The 21,478-nt window shown below is 44.8% G+C and overlaps 1 protein-coding gene across 1 annotated transcript in view; it reads left to right on the top strand.

The window, feature by feature from the left end:
* CCDC73 (coiled-coil domain containing 73) overlaps nt 1-21,478 on the top strand; it is a 1,082,716-nt gene that overhangs the window by 105,344 nt on the left and 955,894 nt on the right. Inside the window, exon 2 of the mRNA XM_077281634.1 lies at nt 3,218-3,364. Coding sequence (XP_077137749.1) covers nt 3,230-3,364 — 135 coding nt within the window. The 5' untranslated portion in view covers nt 3,218-3,229. The remainder of the gene's footprint in view (nt 1-3,217; nt 3,365-21,478) is intronic.

Here is a 21,478-nt window from a genome sequence, read left to right as displayed (position 1 = left end):
CGTTCTGGGGATCGCGTGGTGCGCCCCTCCCCCACCGGCTTCCACTTCAGGTGGCTTGCTGCGTGCGACGCTGCTTGTGGCGCTGCCTGCACCTTGTGACTCCGAGGTTTCCGGAGAGCTGGATCCTACGGTGTTGATCCTTGTCCGGTCCTTATCCTGGCCTCTCGGTGTTTCCACCCGGGGTATGAGGTCAAATGAATGGGTATGAGGTCAAATGAATCCCCTATGGCCTGGGAGCTCTTCTACAAAGCGGCCATCATCAGGCTCAGCCTCCCAGAAGTCCATATATTTGTATTTTAAGTTAATTATTTGTTTGAATATCACATTACTTTCTGTGGGCGAGAAAACTTTTGTCTTGCCAAAATCTGACCATTCCGTGTCCATTAACTGATCAATATTTCTGCATTTATTTTCTTAACCTAAACCATATTTTGGAGAGTTTCAGCTTTCAAAAGAATATTTTATACAACCAATGGATGAATTTAACAATAGGTTATAAGATTTTATTTACATAACATGGATAAGCGACATAACTTCTGTTAGGGAGTGTACAATAAAAACTATTTTATATAAATAATAATTATTTTTGCATGGCTTTATTCTGAGAGCTATAACATTTTTATTTTTCCGCTGATGGAGCTGTATGGGGGCTCGTTTTTTGCAGGACAAGATGATATTTTCAGCAGTGCCATGTTTATTTATATCCGTTTTCTTGATCGCGTGTTATTCCACTTTTTGTTCGTTGTTTGTATGATAATAAAGCATTGTTTTTTGCCTTGTTTTTTTTTATGGTATTCACTAAAGTGGTTAACTAGTGTGACAGTTTTATAGGTCGGGTCATTTCAGACATGGCAATACCAAATATGTGTACTGTTATTGTTTACATTTTTTTTTTATTTAACCCCTTAGTGACGGAGCCAAATTTTTGAAATCTGTCCAGTGTCACTTTGTTTAACTCTGGAACACTTCAACAAATCCCAGTGATTTTGAGATTGTTTTTTCATGACACATTATACTTTATGATAATGGTAAATTTAGGTCTATATGTTTTGTGTTTATTTATAAATAATATCAGAAATTTGAGAAAAATGTAAAAAAATTAGCAATTTTCACATTTTTAATGATTATTCCTTTAATCCAGATAGTCATACCACAGTAAAACATTAATAAATAACATTTCCCTCATGCCTGCTTTACATCAGCATCATTTGTAAAATGTTCTTTTATTTTGTTAGCATTTTAGGAGGTTTGAAAATGTAACAGTAATTTTTCACTTTTTCAAGGAAATGTACAAAATTATTTTTTTTAGGGACTTATCCATGTTTGATGTGACTTTAGGGGTCCCATATATTGGGAAACCCCCAAAAGTTATACCATTTTAAAAACCGCACCCCCTGACATATTGAAAACTGCTGACAGGTAGTTTATTAAGCCTTCGGGTGCTTTTCAGGAATTAATGCCTGCTTTACATCAGCATCATTTCCCTCATGCCTGCTTTACATCAGCATCATTTGTAAAATGTTCTTTTATTTTGTTAGCATTTTAGGAGGTTTAAAAATGTAACAGTAATTTTTCACTTTTTCAAGGAAATGTACAAAATTATTTTTTTAAGGGACTTATCCATGTTTGATGTGACTTTAGGGGTCCCATATATTGGGAAACCCCCAAAAGTTATACCATTTTAAAAACAGCACCCCCTGACATATTGAAAACTGCTGACAGGTAGTTTATTAAGCCTTCGGGTGCTTTTCAGGAATTAATGCCTGCTTTACATCAGCATCATTTCCCTCATGCCTGCTTTACATCAGCATCATTTGTAAAATGTTCTTTTATTTTGTTAGCATTTTAGGAGGTTTAAAAATGTAACAGTAATTTTTCACTTTTTCAAGGAAATGTACAAAATTATTTTTTTTAGGGACTTATCCATGTTTAATGTGACTTTAGGGGTCCCATATATTGGGAAACCCCCAAAAGTTATACCATTTTAAAAACAGCACCCCCTGACATATTGAAAACTGCTGACAGGTAGTTTATTAAGCCTTCGGGTGCTTTTCAGGAATTAATGCAAAGAGGCATGACAGAAATGAAATTGTGTATTTTTACCACTTAAATTCCTCTAACTTCTGAACAGATTACTACAGACGTCAGACTCTAAGGCCATTATTTGGCTGGAACTGGCATGGCAAACATCAGGACCACACAACCATGATCTGAGCGCACCAATTGGGGTAAAGAGGGAGCACCCACACTCTGTTAAGCATTTATATGATGCAGTCACTATTGACAGCCGCATCTAAGGGGTTAAACAGATTTGAATGGTGCAAACACTGATCGTGGCTGATACAGCAATTTGTCAGCTATAGTGTACAGCTGACAGCTGCTGGATTGTCACCTATATAGGGATGCTATTCTCTTATACCTCAGGTCAGTTAAAAGACGTATTGGCGGTCATTAAGGGGTTAAATATTTATTTATTGATCGAATAAATATTGATTTTTTTTCTTATTATTTTTTATAATTTTTTTTTATATTTTTACAATTATTTTAATTTATTTTTTATTCCTTCTTACTTTTACACTTTGTCCCACTATGGGACAAGCATTTTGTGCAGGCTAATCGCTTCTATAGCATGCAGATCTGCATGCTAGAGAAGCTGACAGTGCTGCAGTTTCTGTACACTGACCTTGGGGACTTCCTGACATGCACTGCGCATGACAGGAAGTCTCTCAGCTCTGGAGACCTGGATGTCATCATGATGACATCGGGTCTCCATGGCAGCAATCGGGACCCCGCGATGTGACATGAGGTCTCTGATCCAAAGGCAGAGGTCGGCTCTGGAACACTTCGATCGATCATGCGATCACAAATTGAGAAAAAATTACTTCTGCTATTTTAATGCCTGATCAATCTTTTGAGAGAATCAATTCTAAAATGTGATGCGTACACCATATTAAAAGTTCTAAACAGATGTATACTACAAAGCAAAGAACCTAATTGCTCCTAATCATACAACCGCTCCTCTAGGGCAAGCCATCTCAGTGATAAGCTGTTAACTGCAGGTTCAAAAACCCCCGCAATCACATGTTATCATTGGTGAAAGCTTCCCATTTTAATGGATGGACATTCATATTATATCCACATATGGACTATGGTTGTTCAGTTGGGATAAGGAATTCAATGTAATGTAATAAAATAAATTATACTTTCTATTTTGTAGCCTATTTTAAAAATGGAAAAAGATGAATTAGACATTGAGAACCCTTCCTATACCATAGAAGGATCTTCAGAAACTCTCCTTCCTATTCAGCTGTTTGAATTTAAGGCACATTTACTGGAAACTGTGGAGGAACTACGAATAGCCCGGGTAAGAAACAGTATGTGGTTTTGTTGGGCACTGTTTTACTTTTTTGAAAATCATCTAATTTTACCTGAAGGTGTTCTACACATGAAGAGTAGACATATGGAAAGTAAAACATGGATATTTTTTTGTACTCTTGCTTGTTTCATTCTTAATGTAGCAAAAAATATCTGACTATTGCTTTGTTATAGAGACTCTTTCACCCCCAAAATACTAATAAACCACTTATACACTGTGTGCACAGTAAGGCCATGTTCACACTTTGCGGTTTTTACCGCGGAACCGCGGCGATTTTGATGCTGCGGGTCCGCAGCAGTTTCCATAGCATTTCCATTTACATGTAAACCCTATGGAAACCGCAAACCGCTGTGCACATGCTGCGGGAAAAACCGTGCAGAAACGCAGCCCCCCGCAGCATGTCACTTCTTTGTGCAGAATCGCTGCGATTCTGCACCCATAGGAATGCATTGAACCGCTTACTTCCCGCATGGGGCTGTGCCGACGTTGCGGGAAGTAAGCGGTTAATGTGCGGGTGGTACCCGGGGTGGAGGAGAGGAGACTCTCCTCCAGGCCTGGGGAACCATATTTGGGGTAAAAAAAAGAATAAAAATAAAAAATCATGTTATACTCACCTCTCAGCGCTGCACGCGGCCGGCCGGTCAGAGTTGCTGTGCGAACAGGACCTGCGGTGACGTCGCGGTCACATGACCGTGATGACGCCCGGGTCACATGACCGTGACGTCACGAAGGTCCTTCTCGGCACAGCATCTTTGGAACCGGAGCGCCGCGTGTAGCGCCGAGGAGATCCGGACATCGGAGGGTGAGTATAACCAATTTTTATTATTTTTAACATTACTATTGATGCTGCATATTGCTGCATATGCAGCATCAATAGTTTAGGAGTAATCCCGCAGCGGAAATCGCAAAACAAACCGCGATAAATCTGCAGGGATAACCGCAGTGGTTTTGCCCTGCAGATTTATCAATTCCGCTGCGGGAGAACCCGCAGAGGGATGCCGCAAAGTGTGAACATGGCCTTAGGGTATGTGCTTACATTAAGTATTTACTATGTTTTTGTTGCTTTTGTCTCAAAAGCTGAAGCATTTGGTATTACCAGCAAACGCAAATGAGATTCCTTTAAGGCTATGTACACACGTTGCGGATTTGTGTGTGGATTTTTCTGCACCATTTTTGCAAAATCCGCAGGTAAAACGCATTGCGGATTACCTGCGGATTTGAGGAGCAGGTGTAAACCGCTGCAGAATCCGCACAAAGAATTGACATGCTGCGGGAAATACAACACAGCGTTTCCGCGTTGTATTTTCCTCAGCATGTGCACTGCGGATTTAGTTTTCCATACGTTTACATGGTACTGTACACCGCATGGAAATCTGCTGTGAATACGCAGTGGCAAAATCCGCAACGTGTGCACATAGCCTAAGTCTCATACACACGTTGCTTATTTTTTCCTTGCAGATATAATGCAGTATTTTACACTGCATTTTTACTGCCAAGATACATGTTTTTGGTGCACATACCCTTTTTGGGAAAGAATTTTGTTCATATCATAATTTTTATGCATAATTTTAGAACTCCAAGCTGTATAAACTTGAATTCTTATTGTTGGTGCATATGAAGTGATGTGTATTTGTCTAATGAAGGAGGGTTTGGCCTAAAGACAGGCAGCATGGTAGCTCAGTGGTTAGCACTGCAACCTTGCAGCACTGGAGTCCTGGGTTCAAATCCCACCAAGGACAACATCTGCAAGGAGTTTGTATGTTCTCCCTGCAAGTACCCAGGTTTCCTCTGGGTACTCCGGTTTCCTACCACGTTCCAAAGACATGCTGATAGGGAATTTAGATTGTGAGCCTCATCGAGCGATAATAATGTGTGCAAACTGTAACGCGCTATGGAATATGTTAGCACTATATAAAGATATCAGCACTCTTTATCAAGGTGTGCAGAATTATTAAGCATCCTGTTTTCCTCAGGCAAAATGGGCAAATTTAAATTGCTAATATATTGTGGCTTGATCACAGAACCATTGCGAACAGTCAACAGGGTCACAAAAAACCTGTGGAGAAAAAAAAGAATCACATTAAAGGGAACCTGTCACCTGAATTTGGTGGGACCAGTTTTGGGTCATATGGGCGGGGTTTTCGGGTGTTTGATTCACCCTTTCCTTACCTGCTGGCTGCATGCTGGCCGTAATATTGAATTGAAGTTCATTCTCTGTCCTCCATAGTACATGCCTGCACAAGGCAATATTGCCTTGCGCAGGCGTGTACTCCGGAGGACAAAGAATGAACTTCAATCCAATATTGCAGCCAGCATGCAGCCAGCGGGTAAGGAAAGGGTGAATCAAACACCCGAAAACCCCGCCCATATGACCCAAAACTGGTCCCGCCAAATTCAGGTGACAGGTTCCCTTTAAGGCTGGAGTCACACTAAACTTATAAAAAATCAGTACGATTCTCACTTCTGAGAGTCGCACGAATGTAATGCAAGTGTCATGAGAGTACAATCTGATTTTTCACACCAAGCATCTGTTTTAGGTCCGAATGCAGTGCGTTTGTTATCTGACTGCAAAGCGATTTTAACATGAGCTTTTATAGAGAGCAACTCTAAGTCATTTACACATCGTTTTCAAAGGATGTGTCACGGCGGCGGCGACCCAATCCATGCTCTGGTCGCCCATGTTAAAGGGATGGTTCTTAAAGGGGTTAGTTGAATAATAAAAGTTTGTGACGCCAACTGTGGTATTCGGTCAGGGGTGACCGATGCTGCTTAAAGGGGTCCACTGGGGTGATGTTATGGCAGCAGGGATGGTATGGCTTCCCACAGGTGAAGCTGGGTCCCCAGGGCTCCCGGTATAATAGATGAAGATGGCGATAGGTGGTGTAGTAAGAAACGGAGGACAAAGGGTTGCAGTCTCTTTACCTCTTTACTTGGTTCAAGGCAGCCACAGTCCAGGGTACCAGATCACGGATGCTAGTGTGGTCCGGCTGGCTTGGAAGCGAATTGGGAATCCCTCTGAACAGGTGGAGTTGGAAGCCTTCCTTCTAGCGCTGTGGTGCTGTAGTCCCTTGCTGCCTTAGGCCTCACACAAGGTCCTCATGTTTTCTCTCTGTTCCCCTTTAGGTAGGACACTACCCATACGACAGGTAGCGTGAGCCTTTTTACAGGATCTCTATCACGACCCAGGATCCATTTGCTACTGTGTCCTCGGGTGTTAATGGTGGACAGGTAACTTGAAGTCCAGCCGTCCGCCGGTTTCTGCCGTGGGGCATGAAGTTACCCCACAACCTCGGTCTTCTGGCTACCGGTATCTGCGCTCAGCTTGGAGGAAGCCAAGTCGCAGCTTCTCTCTTCAGCTCTTTACTCTCCTTCACTTCTTCTCCATCTCAGTCTCCTACAGACTGCTCTGCTTTCTTTTTCCTTCCTAGGAGCCGCAGAATCACTTGTCTCCATGGCCCCAGCTTTCCTTCCTCTCTCCTCCCTTTCCTCTCACCCACTGTCTAACTCCAACGGCCTAGCAACTGACTCCTCCTCCCCACCAGAAAGAGCAGCTCCCCTGAAGTCGGGTGTAGAGCTCCCCCTTCTGGCCTGGAGTCAGAACAGTGTTGTATGTGCTGAATACCTGTCAAAGGGATCCTTCCTGGCTTCCAAGCTTGACATCCCTCTCCCCGTGAGGAAAGCAATGCCATTGTAACAACCGGTTACCTGGTGTGCTACAATAGCACACAAAGAAAATGTACTTGGTTGTCTTGTACGGGTTTTTATGGTTGTGGTCATGCTCATTGTATTGCTTGCAGTTATGCGACTAGGTGTAAAACTTTTAGATCCAACAGCACAGGACAAGTGTTCGCTATGAAAACCTTTAACTGCAATACCTCTAAAGTAATATATCTGATAGAGTGTACTGCATGCAAACTGCAGTATGTAGGATGCACCATTGCACCTTTAAAAAAGTATCAGAAGACACTTATCAGATACCACTAAGGTGAATGCAGTTAATGTATCAGCAGTATCACGGCATTTTAGATCTTATCATAATAGGGATACTTCTAGTTTCAAGTTTATGGGTATTGAAAAAGTTTTTAAACCTATTAGAAATGGGCATATAAAAAAGGAAAGTTCTGAATCGTATTGGATTTTTAAACTCAACACCAGGTTGCCTAATGGATTGAATGTGAGACAGGACCTAATTCTGCAATATTCATAATTAACCATGTGTACAGTTTTTATGCTAACTTATTGTTAGTTGTCAAGTTCCCACCGCTGCAAAGGGGGAATCTCAAACCATCTCCGCTGCGGTCTCCCATTCTCCTCTAGCCACAGTGGAGCCTGCTCAGCAGAGACATTGGTCCCAGCATTTGGCTTGAGCTGATACTGTGCAGCTGGTTACTGCAGTCCTTCCAGGCTTAGCCATTGTAACCAGTACTGATCAGCGGCAAGCAGGTATCCCTGAGACTAAGTCCTGCTTTTCTCCTACCCGTGCTTTCCGTTCTGCTAATGACCTGAGGTTAACATCCTCAATAATCAGAACCTCCCACTCCCGTCTCCAAGACTTTTCACGTGCTTTGCCAATTCTTTGTAATGCACCACCCAGGTTAATAAGATTAATCCCCAATCCCCACAGTTTTAAGCGTGCCCTAAAAACGCATTTGTTCAGACTGGCCTACCGCCTCAATGCATTAACCTAACTATCCCTGTGTGGCCCATTCAAAATAAATAAAAAATAAAAAGCCTAAACCCCTTCATGACCCAGCCTATTTTGACCTTAATGACCTGGCCGTTTTTTGCAATTCTGACCAGTGTCCCTTTATGAGGTAATAACTCAGGAACGCTTCAACGGATCCTAGCGGTTCTGAGATTGTTTTTCGTGACATATTGGGCTTCATGTTAGTGGTAAATTTAGGTCGATAATTTTTGTGTTTATTTGTGAAAAAAATGGAAATTTGGCAAAAATTATGAAAATTTTGCAATTTTGAATTTTTATTCTGTTAAACGAGAGAGTTTTGTGACACAAAGTAGTTAATAAATAACATTACCCACATGTCTACTTTACATCAGCAGAATTTTGGAAACAAAATTTTTTTTGCTAGGAAGTTATAAGGGTTAAAATTTGACCAGCGATTTCTCATTTTTACAGCGAAATTTACAAAACCATTTTTTTTTTAGGGACCACCTTACATTTGATGTCAGTTTGAGAGGTCTTTATGGCTGAAAATACCCAAAAGTGACACCATTCTAAAAACTGCACCCCTCAAGGTGCTCAAAACCACATTCAAATAGTTTATTAACCCTTCAGGTGCTTCACAGCAGCAGAAGCAACATGGAAGGAAAAAATTAACATTTAATTTTAGTCACGAAAAAGATCTTTAGCAACAATTTTTTTATTTTCCCAAGGGTAAAAAGAGAAGCTGGACCCCAAAAGTTATTGTACAATTTGTCCTGAGTATGCTGATACCCCATATGGGGGGGAAACCACTGTTTGGGCACACGACATGGCTCGGAAGGGAAGGAGCGCCATTTGACTTTTTCAATGAAAAATTGGCTCCAATCTTTAGCGGACACCATGTCGCGTTTAGAGATCCCCTGTGTGCCTAAACAAGTGACCCCATTTTGGAAACTAGACCCCCAAGGAGCTTATCTAGATGCATAGTGAGCACTTTGAACCCCCAGGTGCTTCACAAATTGATCCGTAAAAATGAAAAAGTACTTTTTTTCACAAAAAAATTATTTTAGTCTAAATTTTTTCATTTTCACATGGGCAACAGGATAAAATGGATCCTAAAATGTGTTGGGCAATTTCTCCTGAGTACACTTATACCTCATATGTGGTTACAAGCCACTGTTTGTGCACACGGCAAGGCTCGGAAGGGAAGGAGCTCCATTTGACTTTTGAATGAAAAATTAGCTCCAATCGTTAGCGGACACCATGTCGCGTTTGGAGAGCCCCTGTGTACCTAAAGATTGGAGCTCCCCCACAAGTGACCCCATTTTGAAAACTAGACCCCCCAAGGAACTTATCTAGATGCATAGTGAGCACTTTGAACCCCCAGGTGCTTCACAAATTGATCCATAAAAATGAAAAAGTACTTTTTTTTCACAAAAAATTTCTTTTAGCCTTAATTTGTTCATTTCCACATGGGCAATAGGATAAAATGGATCCTAAAATTTATTGGGCAATTTCTCCTGAGTACACTGATACCTCACATGTGGGGGTAAACCACTGTTTGGGCACACGGCAGGGCTCGGAAGGGAAGGAGCGCCATTTGACTTTTTGAATGAAAAATTAGCTCCAATCGTTAGCAGACACCATGTCGCGTTTGGAGAGCCCCTGTGTGCCTAAGCATTGGAGCTCCTCCACATGTGACCCCATTTTAGAAAATAGATCTTCCATGGAACTAATCTAGATGTGCGGTGACCACTTTAAACCCCCAAGTGCTTCACAGAAGTTTATAACGCAGAGCCGTGAAAATAAAAAATAATTTCCAGGTCACCACCTGACAGCACCATGGAGGACGTCCTTCTTATCCATAGTGGGACAGGAAACCACGAGAGTTTAAAAGGACCCTCCCCCTTCCACCCTTCAGTGTTTTTCCTTTCTCACTGTGGATGGGAACGATGAGAGTTCCGTCTGTCCCGTGCAGAGAGTGAGGATCGGGGGGGCTCGGCCTCTTCCTTCCCACTATCCGGTCTCTGCGTTGCTGACACCCGAGTAATAGGGTCCCTCAGCAGCACCAGTGCAGCACTGCTCCTGGTGGAATGGTCGCTTCCCCCTGGGGGCGCTCTCGACCCGGGATGAAGCCCTGATGTACCTGCATATTCGTCCTGCAAGGACGCTCCCTTCGCAGGCGGATCCGATGGGTGCAGGCATCTTAGAACGCTGGAGCGGCCAGAACGCCGGGCGGCGACTCGCTTCCGGTTCACCGCTGCTGTGTGCGTCACTTCCAGGTCACGGCCGGCAGCAGGGGGCGGCATCCTCTTTGCTCCTACGCGATAGGAGTTCCGGGACAGGGGGCAACAGATCTGGATAAAAGCGAGGTATGTGGGGCTATGGGGTGCACTCAGAGCCGATAGCAGCAGCAGCGGTAGCGGCAGCGGTAGCAGCAGCGGCAGCGGTAGCAGCAGCAGTATGGAGGAAACAAAATCCGACACACTGCAGGACACCCAGACACATGTGAGTCCCCACTTAGAGGTATGCTCCCACAGCCCCAATAAAGATACCATCAGCGGTCTTTATGTTATTTATTCTAGGAGCTTCCCTCATCGGGGGGTAAGAAGACCGGCAGAACTAAGAAGTGCCCTGTTTGTGCAGTAAAATTTAAGGACTCTTGGCAGAAATCGCTCTGCGAGTCTTGCACTAGTCGTATTGTGGGAGAGGAACAGGCCTCCCTAATGACAAGCATGAGAGCCATCGTTAGAGAAGAAGTGCAGGCTTCGATTTCTAACTTATCGTTTCCCCAAACTATCCAGTCTGACTCCCAGGATCCTCCCAGGTCCAGGAAAAGGCAGAGAGAGTCGGACCTGTCATCTGAGGACAGCTCCTTTGAATCTGATATGGAAGAGGAGGATTCGAGTAGAGACCCTCCTCAAAAAGGGAAAAAATATCTATTCTCGTCTAATGATATAGAAGAACTTCTGGGAGCAGTTAGACAGACCATGCAGGTTGAGGAGCCCTCAACCACTAAATCAATTCAGGATGAGATGTTTGGGGGGCTGCGGTTGCAGACATCACAAGTCTTTCCTGTAAATGCCCACATCCGCTCAATGATTTTAGAGGAGTGGGAGGAGGCAGAGAAGAGGATTTCCATTCCTAGAGACTTTAGACTTCGCCTTCCCTTTGACCATGAGGAGGTCAAGGATTGGGAAGATATACCTAAGATCGACATCCCACTTGCTAAGGTGTCCAAAAGAACTGCCATACCATTTGAGGACTCCTCAAACTTAAAGGAACCTATGGACAGGAAGGCGGATGGACTCCTTAAGAGGGCATGGGAAAGTTCTGCTGCAGTGATCCGCACAAATATAGCGGCAACATCTGTGGCGAGGGCAATGCATTTATGGGTTGATGACTTAAAAGATCAGTTGTCGGCCCGAACCGCTAGAGAGTCTATCTTAAAAGCTATCCCTCTACTCAAATTAGCAACCGGGTTTCTTGCAGATGCTACTGCAGAATCGGTTAGGGTCACTGCTATGGGCCAATCTTTATCAAACGCAGCCCGAAGGGCTATATGGTTAAAGGGCCACTGTCACCCCCTCCAGCCGTTATAAACTAAAAGAGCCACCTTGTGCAGCAGTAATGCTGCATTCTAACAAGGTGGCTCTTTTAGTTTTTGATTCAGTTATTCCCTGAACAAAGCGTTTTAAAGTTTGCCACAAATACCTGACTTTGTACCTGGAGGTGGTCCGAAGCCTCCTCTATGAATCTCCCAACTGCCGTCACTCTTCTCTTCAGGGGCGATGGTCGCCGCCCCCTGAGCTCTGTTTCTTCTTGAATCCGGCGCCTGCGCTGTGCGTGCCTGCCTGGTGCAGGCGCAGTCTTCATTGTCCGTCATAGGTCAGATGCAGGTTGCCGCAATATACACTAATCCTCACCAGCGTTTGTAATGAGGCAGCCGCAAATAACAACGCTGGAAGGCGGTGGAGCAGGGGGAGCGTCCGAGATGGGGGAGCGCCTGAACAGCGCAGTGCGCATGCCCAGGAATGCCAGCCCCGCACTGTGCATAATGAATAACACAGTGCGGGGCAGGGATTCAGCAACAGGGTGGCCGCACTGCCCGCACAGGCGCAGTCAGGCACCCTGCATCTGAGCTGTGACTGACAATGAAGACTGCACCTGCAGGCACGCACAGCGCAGGCGCCGGATTTAAGAAGAAACAGCGCTCAGGGGGCGGCGACCATCGCCCCTGAAGAGAAGAGTGACGGCAGTTGGGAGATTCATAGAGGAGGCTTCGGACCGTCTCCAGGTACAAAGTCAGGTATTTGTGGCAAACTTTAAAATGCTTTATTCAGGGATTAACTGAATCAAAAACTAAAAGAGCCACCTTGTTAGAATGCAGCATTACTGCTGCACAAGGTGGCTCTTTTAGTTTATAACGGCTGGAGGGGGTGACAGTGGCCCTTTAAAGAGCTGGTCTGGAGACGTTCATTCAAAAAATAAATTATGTTCTATTCCCTTTTCTTCCCTTTTCAGGGGGCAGGGTCTTCGGTCCCATATTAGACGATATTCTGGAGAAGGTCTCTGATGAAAAGAAGGGGTTTCCATAGGAAAAGCGGAAACAATTCCAGCCCTTTCGCAGACCCTTTTACGGTCAGAGATCAGACTATAGGGGCAAGGGGAAACAGGGCAGATGGAGCTACCAGAAAGGGGGAGAAAATAGGAACCGAAATAGAGAGTCGGGTCCCTCAAGCTCTAGGTCAGAGTTCCGGAGAAAATGACGCCACCAGGATAGGGGGGCGGTTGCTGAACTACCTGGGCGAATGGGAAAAAATTACCGCAAGTCCTTGGGTTCTCCAGATTATCTCCCAGGGGTACAGGATAGAATTCGACTCCCTTCCCCCAGAAAGATACTTTGTCTCCAACGCCCGTCTCTCTTCGGCCTCTCCAATGTGGTCAGACATACAGGATCTCCTCCGGATGGAGGCAATATCTCCCGTCCCTCCGCACCAAATAGGAAAAGGTCATTATTCAGGTCTCTTCTCTATAAAGAAACCTTCAGGAGAGTCCCGAACCATAATAAATCTCAAACCCCTAAACAGGTGGCTACAGTACAAAAAGTTCAAAATGGAGTCTATACGCTCCACAATTCCCCTATTGGGAAAAGAGGTGGTAATGTGTACTTTGGACTTAAAAAGTGCATATTATCACGTACCAATTTTTCCAGATCATCAAAAGTATCTGAGATTTGCGGTAGAGAAAGGGTCAATCTTCCATTACCAATTTTGTTGCCTTCCATTTGGACTGGCATCGGCACCCAGAGTGTTTACAAAGCTCATCATAGAGATTGTGTCTTACCTAAGGAAGCGAGACATCACCATAATACCCTATCTGGACGACTTCCTGTTAGTGGCAGACTCAGTGGGGCAGCTCAAAATCGATTGTCGGTTGGTGATCTCCACACTGCAGAAATTAGGTTGGGTGTTGAACTGGCCAAAGTCTGTTATGATCCGGTGGTAGGATCACCAAACTGACCTGATAGGTAACCCTGAATAGTAGGACAAGCTCCGGGGATGTGGGAACTATACCGACCGCAATCCTGATCCTATCCACACACACTAAAGGCAGCCGTGGAGCGTTACCTAAAAACCTAGACGCCTCTTCACGGCCTGAGAAACTAGCTACCCCTAGAGAGAAAGCAAAGCCTCACTTGCCTCAGAGAAATAACCCCAAAGTTTTAGACAGCCCCCCACAAATAATAACGGTGAGTTAAGGGGAAAATACAAACGTAGGAATGAAAAACAGGTTTAAGCAAATGAGGCCCGCTAACACTAAATAGACAGAAGATAGCAGGGATCTGTGCAGTCGGTACAAAAACTATCCACGCAGAAAGTACAAGAACCCCCACACCGACTCACGATGTGAGGGGCGCACTCTGCTCCCCAGAGCTACCAGCAAGTGAAAAATCACATATAAGCAAGCTGGACTGAACACATCATATACTGAGAAACATTTTCAAGGAAACAATGAGCAAAAGAACTAGCAAGACTTAGCTTCTCAGAAATAGACAGGTCACCAGGAAAATCCAGGAGAGGTCAGAACCAGTACTGAATACAACAACAGCAGGCAACAAGTAAAGGTCCAGGTGGAGTTAAATAGGAACCAGCATAGCAGGAAATGAGGCAGCTGAGCCCAGCTTCAGACCCGCAGTATCGCTAAAGGCCACCAGAGGGAGCCCAGACGGAATTCACAACAGTACCCACCCCTTGAGGAGGGGTCACCGAACCCTCACCAGAGCCCCCATGCCGATCAGGACGAGCCGAATGAAAGGCACAAACCAAATCGGCCGCATGGACATCAGAGGCGACAACCCAGGAATTATCCTCCTGACCATAGCCCTTCCATTTAACTAAGTACTGAAGCTTCCGTCTCGAAACACGAGAATCCAAGATCTTCTCCACCACATACTCCAATTCTCCCTCGACCAAGACCGGAGCAGGAGGGTCAACAGAAGGAACCACAGGCACCACATTTCTCCGCAACAATGACCTATGGAACACATTGTGAATGGCAAATGATGCTGGGAGGTCCAAACGAAATGACACAGGGTTGAGGATTTCCAAAATCTTATAAGGACCGATGAAACGAGGCTTGAGCTTAAGAGAGGAAACCTTCATCGGAACATAACGAGAAGACAACCATACCAAATCCCCCACACGAAGTTGGGGACCCACACAGCGACGGCGGTTAGCAAAGCGCTGAGCCTTCTCTTGTGACAACGTCAAATTGTCCATCACGTGGTTCCAAATCTGCTGCAACCTATCCACCACAGAATCCACCCCAGGACAGTCAGAAGGCTCAACCTGACCTGAGGAAAAACGAGGATGAAAACCAGAATTGCAATAAAAAGGCGAAATCAAAGTAGCAGAACTAGCCCGATTATTGAGGGCGAACTCAGCCAATGGCAAAAAAGTCACCCAATCATCCTGATCCACAGAAACAAAACATCTCAGATAAGTCTCCAAGGTCTGATTAGTTCGTTCGGTTTGGCCATTCGTCTGAGGATGGAAGGCCGATGAAAAAGATAATTCAATGCCCATCTTACATAGTTACATAGTTATTAAGGTTGAAGGAAGACTTTAAGTCCATCTAGTTCAACCCATAGCCTAACCTAACATGCCCTAACATGTTGATCCAGGGGAAGGCAAAAAAAACCCATGTGGTAAGAGTAAGCTCCACCATGGGGAAAAAAATTCCTTCCCGACCCCACATACGGCAATCAGACTAGTTCCCTGGATCAACGCCTTATTAAGGAATCTAGTGTATATACCCTGTAACATTATACTTTTCCAGAAAGGCATCCAGTCCCCTCTTAAATTTAAGTAATGAATCACTCATTACAACATCATACGGCAGAGAGTTCCATAGTCTCACTGCTCTTACAGTAAAGAATCTGCGTCTGTTATTATGCTTAAACCTTTTTTCCTCCAGACGTAGAGGATGTCCCCTTGTCCCTGTCACCGGTCTATGATTAAAAAGATCATCAGAAAGGTCTTTGTACTGTCCCCTCATATATTTATACATTAACATAAGATCACCCCTTAGCCTTCGTTTTTCCAAACTAAATAGCCCCAAGTGTAATAACCTATCTTGGTATTGCAGACCCCCCAGTCCTCTAATAACCTTGGCCGCACTAGTGACTTGTATAGAGGTAAAATTATGTTCTCCTCATGAGCATCTATGCCTCTTTTAATGCATCCCATTATTTTATTTGCTTTTGTAGCAGCTGCCTGACATTGGCCACTGAATATGAGTTTGTCATCCACCCATACACCCAGGTCCTTTTCATTGACAGTTTTACCCAGAGTTTTAGAATTAAGCACATAGTTATACATCTTATTACTTCTACCCAATTGCATGACCTTACATTTATCCCCATTAAAGCTCATTTGCCATTTATCAGCCCAAGCTTCTAGTTTACATAAATCATCCTGCAATATAAAATTGTCCTCCTCTGTATTGATTACCCTGCAGAGTTTAGTGTCATCTGCAAATATTGAAATTCTACTCTGAATGCCCCCTACAAGGTCATTAATAAATATGTTAAAAAGAAGAGGGCCCAATACTGACCCCAGTGGTACCCCTCTACTAACCGTGACCCAGTCCGAGTGTGCTCCATTAATAACCACCCTTTGTTTCCTATCCCTGAGCCAGCTCTCAACCCACTTGCACATATTTTCCCCTATCCCCATTATTCTCATTTTATGTATCAACCTTTTGTGTGGCACCGTATTAAAAGCTTTTGAAAAGTCCATATACACTACATCCACTGGGCTCCTTTGGTCCAGTCCGGAACTTACCTCTTCATAGAAGCTGATCAAATTAGTCTGACATGAACGGTCCCTAGTAAACCCGTGCTGATACTGGGTCATGAGGTTATTCCTCTTCAGATACTCCAGTATAGCATCCCTTAGAATGCCCTCCAGGATTTTACCCACAGTAGAGGTTAAGCTTACTGGCCTATAATTTCCGAGTTCAGTTTTTGTCCCCTTTTTAAATATTGGCACCACATTTGCTATACGCCAGTCCTGTGGTACAGACCCTGTTATTATGGACTCTTTAAAGATTAAAAATAATGGTCTATCAATGACTGTACTTAATTCCTGCAGTACTCGGGGGTGTATCCCATCCGGGCCCGGAGATTTGTCAATTTTTGTGATTTTTAGACGCCGCCGTACTTCCTGCTGGGTTAAGCAGGTAACATTTAATTGGGAATTTTTATCACTAGTCATATTGGCTGCCATGGGATTTTCTTTTGTAAATACTGATGAAAAAAAGTCATTTAGCATATTGGCTTTTTCCTCATCCTCATCCACCATTTCACCCAGACTATTTTTAAGGGGGCCAACACTATCATTTTTTAGTTTCTTACTATTTATGTAGTTAAAGAATATTTTGGGGTTATTTTTGCTCTCTGACAATGAGTCTCTCTGTCTCAATCTTTGCTGCCTTGATTTGCTTTTTACAGAATGTATTTAATTTTCTGTATTTATTTAATGCCTCCTCACTACCTACTTCCTTTAATTCTCTAAATGCTTTCTTTTTGTCCCTTATTGCGCCCCTTACAGCTCTATTTAGCCATATTGGTTTCCTCCTATTTCTAGTATGTTTATTCCCATACGGTATATACTGTGCACAGGTTCTATCCAGGATGCTAATAAACGTCTCCCATTTTCTTTGTGTACTTTTATGTCTCAGGAAATAGTCCCAGTTAATTGCACCAAGATCCTCTCTCATCCGTTGGAAATTTGCCCTCCTGAAGTTTAGTGTCCTTGTCACCCCTCTACTACAAATCTTATAAAAGGAGACCTGAAAACTTATTATTTTGTGATCACTATTCCCCAAGTGACCCCCAACCCTTATATTTGATATGCGGTCTGGCCTGTTGGTTAATATTAGGTCTAGCAGTGCCCCCCTCCTTGTTGGGTCCTGAACCAGTTGTGAAAGGTAATTGTCTCTCATAGTTGTCAAAAACCGATTACCTTTACTGGAACTGCAGGTTTCTGTTCCCCAATCTATTTCAGGGTAGTTGAAGTCCCCCATAATAATGACTTCTCCTTGAGTCGCAGCTTCATCTATTTGCTTTACGAGGATATTCTCCATTGCTTCCATTATTTTTGGAGATTTATAACAAACCCCTATCAGTAATTTATTATTTTTTCCCCCTCCCCTTATCTCCACCCACAGGGACTCTACATTTTTCATTAGATTCACCTATAGTGTTGAGCGATACCGTCCGATACTTGAAAGTATCGGTATCGGAAAGTATCGGCCGATACCGTCACAGTATCGGAATCCAATCCGATACCGATACCCGATACCAATACAAGTCAATGGGACTCATGTATCGGACGGTATCCCTGATGGTTCCCAGGGTCTGAAGGAGAGGAAACTCTCCTTCAGGCCCTGGGAACCATATAAATGTGTAAAAGAAAGAATTAAAATAAAAAATATCGCTATACTCACCTGTCCGACGCAGCCGGGACTTCAGCGAGGGAACCGGCAGCGTTGTTTGTTTAAAAATCGCGCTATTACTTGGTTACGTGAATTCCCGGCTTGTGATTGGTCCGCGTCCCGGCAACATGGCCGACCTGACCAATCACAGCAAGCCGTGACGAAATTACGTCACGGCTTGCTGTGATTGGTCCGCGTCCCGGCAATATGGCCGCCCTGACCAATCACAAGCCGGGACGTCACGGGAGGCTGGACACGCGCTCATTTTAAAATGGGCGCGTGTCCAGCCTCCCGTGACGTCACGGCTTGTGATTGGTTGCGCCGCGATCAACCAATCACAAGCCGGGAGGCTGGACGCGCTCATTTTGAAATGGGCGCGTGTCCAGCCTCCCGTGACGTCACGGCTTGTGATTGGTTGCGCCGCGATCAACCAATCACAAGCCGGGAGGCTGGACGCGCTCATTTTGAAATGGGCGCGTGTCCAGCCTCCCGGCTTGTGATTGGTTGACCGCGACGCAACCAATCACAAGCCGTGACGTCACGGGAGGCTGGACACGCGCCCTTTTTAAAATGAGCGCGTTTCCAGCCTCCCGTGACGTCACGGCTTGTGATTGGTTAATGGCGGCCATGTTGCCGGGACGCGGACCAATCACAGCAAGCCGTGACGTATTTTCGTCACGGCTTGCTGTGATTGGTCCGCGGCCCGGCAACATGGCCGCCCTGACCAATCACAAGCCGGGACTTCGCGTAACCATGTAAAAGCGGGAATTTTAAACAAACAACGCTGCCGGTTCCTGCGCTGAGGTCCCGGCTGCGTCGGACAGGTGAGTATAGCGATATTTTTTATTTTAATTCTCTATTTTACACATTTTAACATTAATGTTGTTCCGATACCCGATACCCGATACCACAAGAGTATCGGAATCCCGGTATCGGAATTCCGATACAGCAAGTATCGGCCGATACCCGATACTTGCAGCATCGGAATGCTCAACACTATTCACCTATATTATCACGCAGGATGGGTTTTAAGGTGGATTTTACATACAGACACACCCCTCCCCCTCGCTTATCTGTACGGTCATTTCTGAACAGACTATAGCCCTGCAAGTTAACAGCCCAGTCATGGCTCTCATCCAGCCATGTTTCAGATATCCCCACCATGTCATAATTATGTTCCAACAACATTAGTTCTAATTCGTCCATTTTGTTGGCGAGGATTCTGGCATTAGTATACATGCACTTGATGTTCCTCTCTGTACCTCTATTCTTTCTTAAATTATTACCTGTTCTAACCCCACCCCCCATGCCACCGCCACCCCCAACTTCCTTATTTGTGCCCAGGTCTCTATCTGCACTATCTTCCCCTCCTATAAAATGAATACCCTCCCCCCCAATCCCTAGTTTAAACACTCCTCCAACCTTCTAGCCATTTTCTCCCCCAGCACAGCTGCACCTTCCCCATTGAGGTGCAGCCCGTCCCTAGTGTAGAGCCTGTAGCCAACTGAGAAGTCATCCCAGTTCTGCAGGAACCCAAACCCCTCCTTCCTACACCAATTCTTGAGCCACTTATTAACCTCCCTAATCTCCCGTTGCCTCTCTGGCGTGGCACGTGGTACAGGCAGTATTTCGGAAAATACCACGTTGGAGGTCTGTTGTGAATTTGCTCCCTCTAGTGGTTACTAGTTTTTTGACTCTGGTTTTTCTGTCATTCCTTTTATCCGCACCTGGGTCGTTAGTTAGGGGTGTTGCTATATAAGCTCCCTGGACCTTCAGTTCAATGCCTGCCAACGTAGTTATCAGAGCTAGTCTGCTGTGCTCTTGTCTACTGATCCTGGTTCCAGTTATATCAGCTAAGTCTGCCTTTTGCTTTTTGCTATTTGTTTTGGTTTTGTATTTTTGTCCAGCTTGTTCCAAATCTATATCCTGACCTTTGCTGGAAGCTCTAGGGGGGCTGGTGTTCTCCCCCCGGACCGTTAGACGGTTCGGGGGTTCTTGAATTTCCAGTGTGGATTTTGATAGGGTTTTTGTTGACCATATAAGTTACCTTTCTTTATTCTGCTATCAGTAAGCGGGCCTCTCTGTGCTAAACCTGGTTCATTTCTGTGTTTGTCATTTCCTCTTACCTAACCGTCATTATTTGTGGGGGGCTTCTATCCAGCTTTGGGGTCCCCTTCTCTGGAGGCAAGAAAGGTCTTTGTTTTCCTCTACTAGGGGTAGCTAGATTCTCCGGCTGGCGCGTGTCATCTAGAATCAACGTAGGAATGATCCCCGGCTACTTCTAGTGTTGGCGTTAGGAGTAGATATATGGTCAACCCAGTTACCACTGCCCTATGAGCTGGATTTTTGTACTCTGCAGACTTCCACGTTCCTCTGAGACCCTCGCCATTGGGGTCATAACAGAGGTCCTTGCTTTCAGCTTGCAGCCTAATTCCCTGAAATCATCTTTAAGGACCTTCCACCTACCTCTAACTTTGTCATTTGTGCCAATGTGCACCATGACCGCTGGGTCCTCACCAGCCCCTCCCAGTAATCTGTCCACCCGATCAGCGATGTGTCGGACTCGAGCGCCAGGTAGGCAGCACACCGTTCGACGATCCCTGTCTTTGTGACAGATTGCCCTATCTGTTCCCCTAATAATTGAGTCTCCCACTACCAGCACCTGTCTGGCCTGCCCTGCTCTCCTATTTCCCTCCTTACTGGAGCAGTCACTCCTCCGGCTTCCAGAGGACATGCCTGGCTGCAGCAGTGCTACCCCTGTACTGGCACCCCCCTCATCTGCCAACTTAGCGAACTTATTGGGGTGTGCCAGATCAGGACTAGCCTCCCTGGCACTCTTCCCTCTACCCCGCCTTCTATCTGTCACCCAGCTAACTGCCTTACTGTCCTGCAGCTCCATCCTACCATCCCCCTCCTCATCTATCCCATTGAGCGTCTGCTCTGTGAGCAGAAGACTCCTCTCCATATTGTCTATGGATCTCAGTGTTGCCAGCTGCATATTTAGATCCAAAATCTGGGATTCCAAATGCACAACGTGCTCACATCTCACACAGCAGTATGCACCCTCGACCGGCTGATCAAGGACTGCATACATGAGGCAAGATGTGCACTGGATGGCATTAACAATTGTGGAGCACATTTCCTAATGGGGATTGCACCACAGAAACGTTATATAAAAAATAAATACAAGTATTAATTAAAAACAGACAGCAATTCCTCCCTTGGAAACTCCCTGAACCCAAAGTCACTGAATCACAAGTCACACTTACCGCCGTCCACACTTACACTCAGCTCGCTCACACTCGCTATGCTGAAGATTTATAGTTTTTTTTTTTTCTCTATTTCCCTTCAACAACAAGCCACCTTGCTGCTCAAATGCACTTCCAAAAAAGACTTGAGCCCCAAACAGCTGCCCCTTATAAACCCTTGATTATGAC

The sequence above is a fragment of the Ranitomeya variabilis genome, chromosome 2 (genome assembly GCF_051348905.1).
Source record: "Ranitomeya variabilis isolate aRanVar5 chromosome 2, aRanVar5.hap1, whole genome shotgun sequence".
NCBI lineage: Eukaryota > Metazoa > Chordata > Amphibia > Anura > Dendrobatidae > Ranitomeya > Ranitomeya variabilis.
This window is presented reverse-complemented; position numbering and strand designations above follow the sequence as displayed.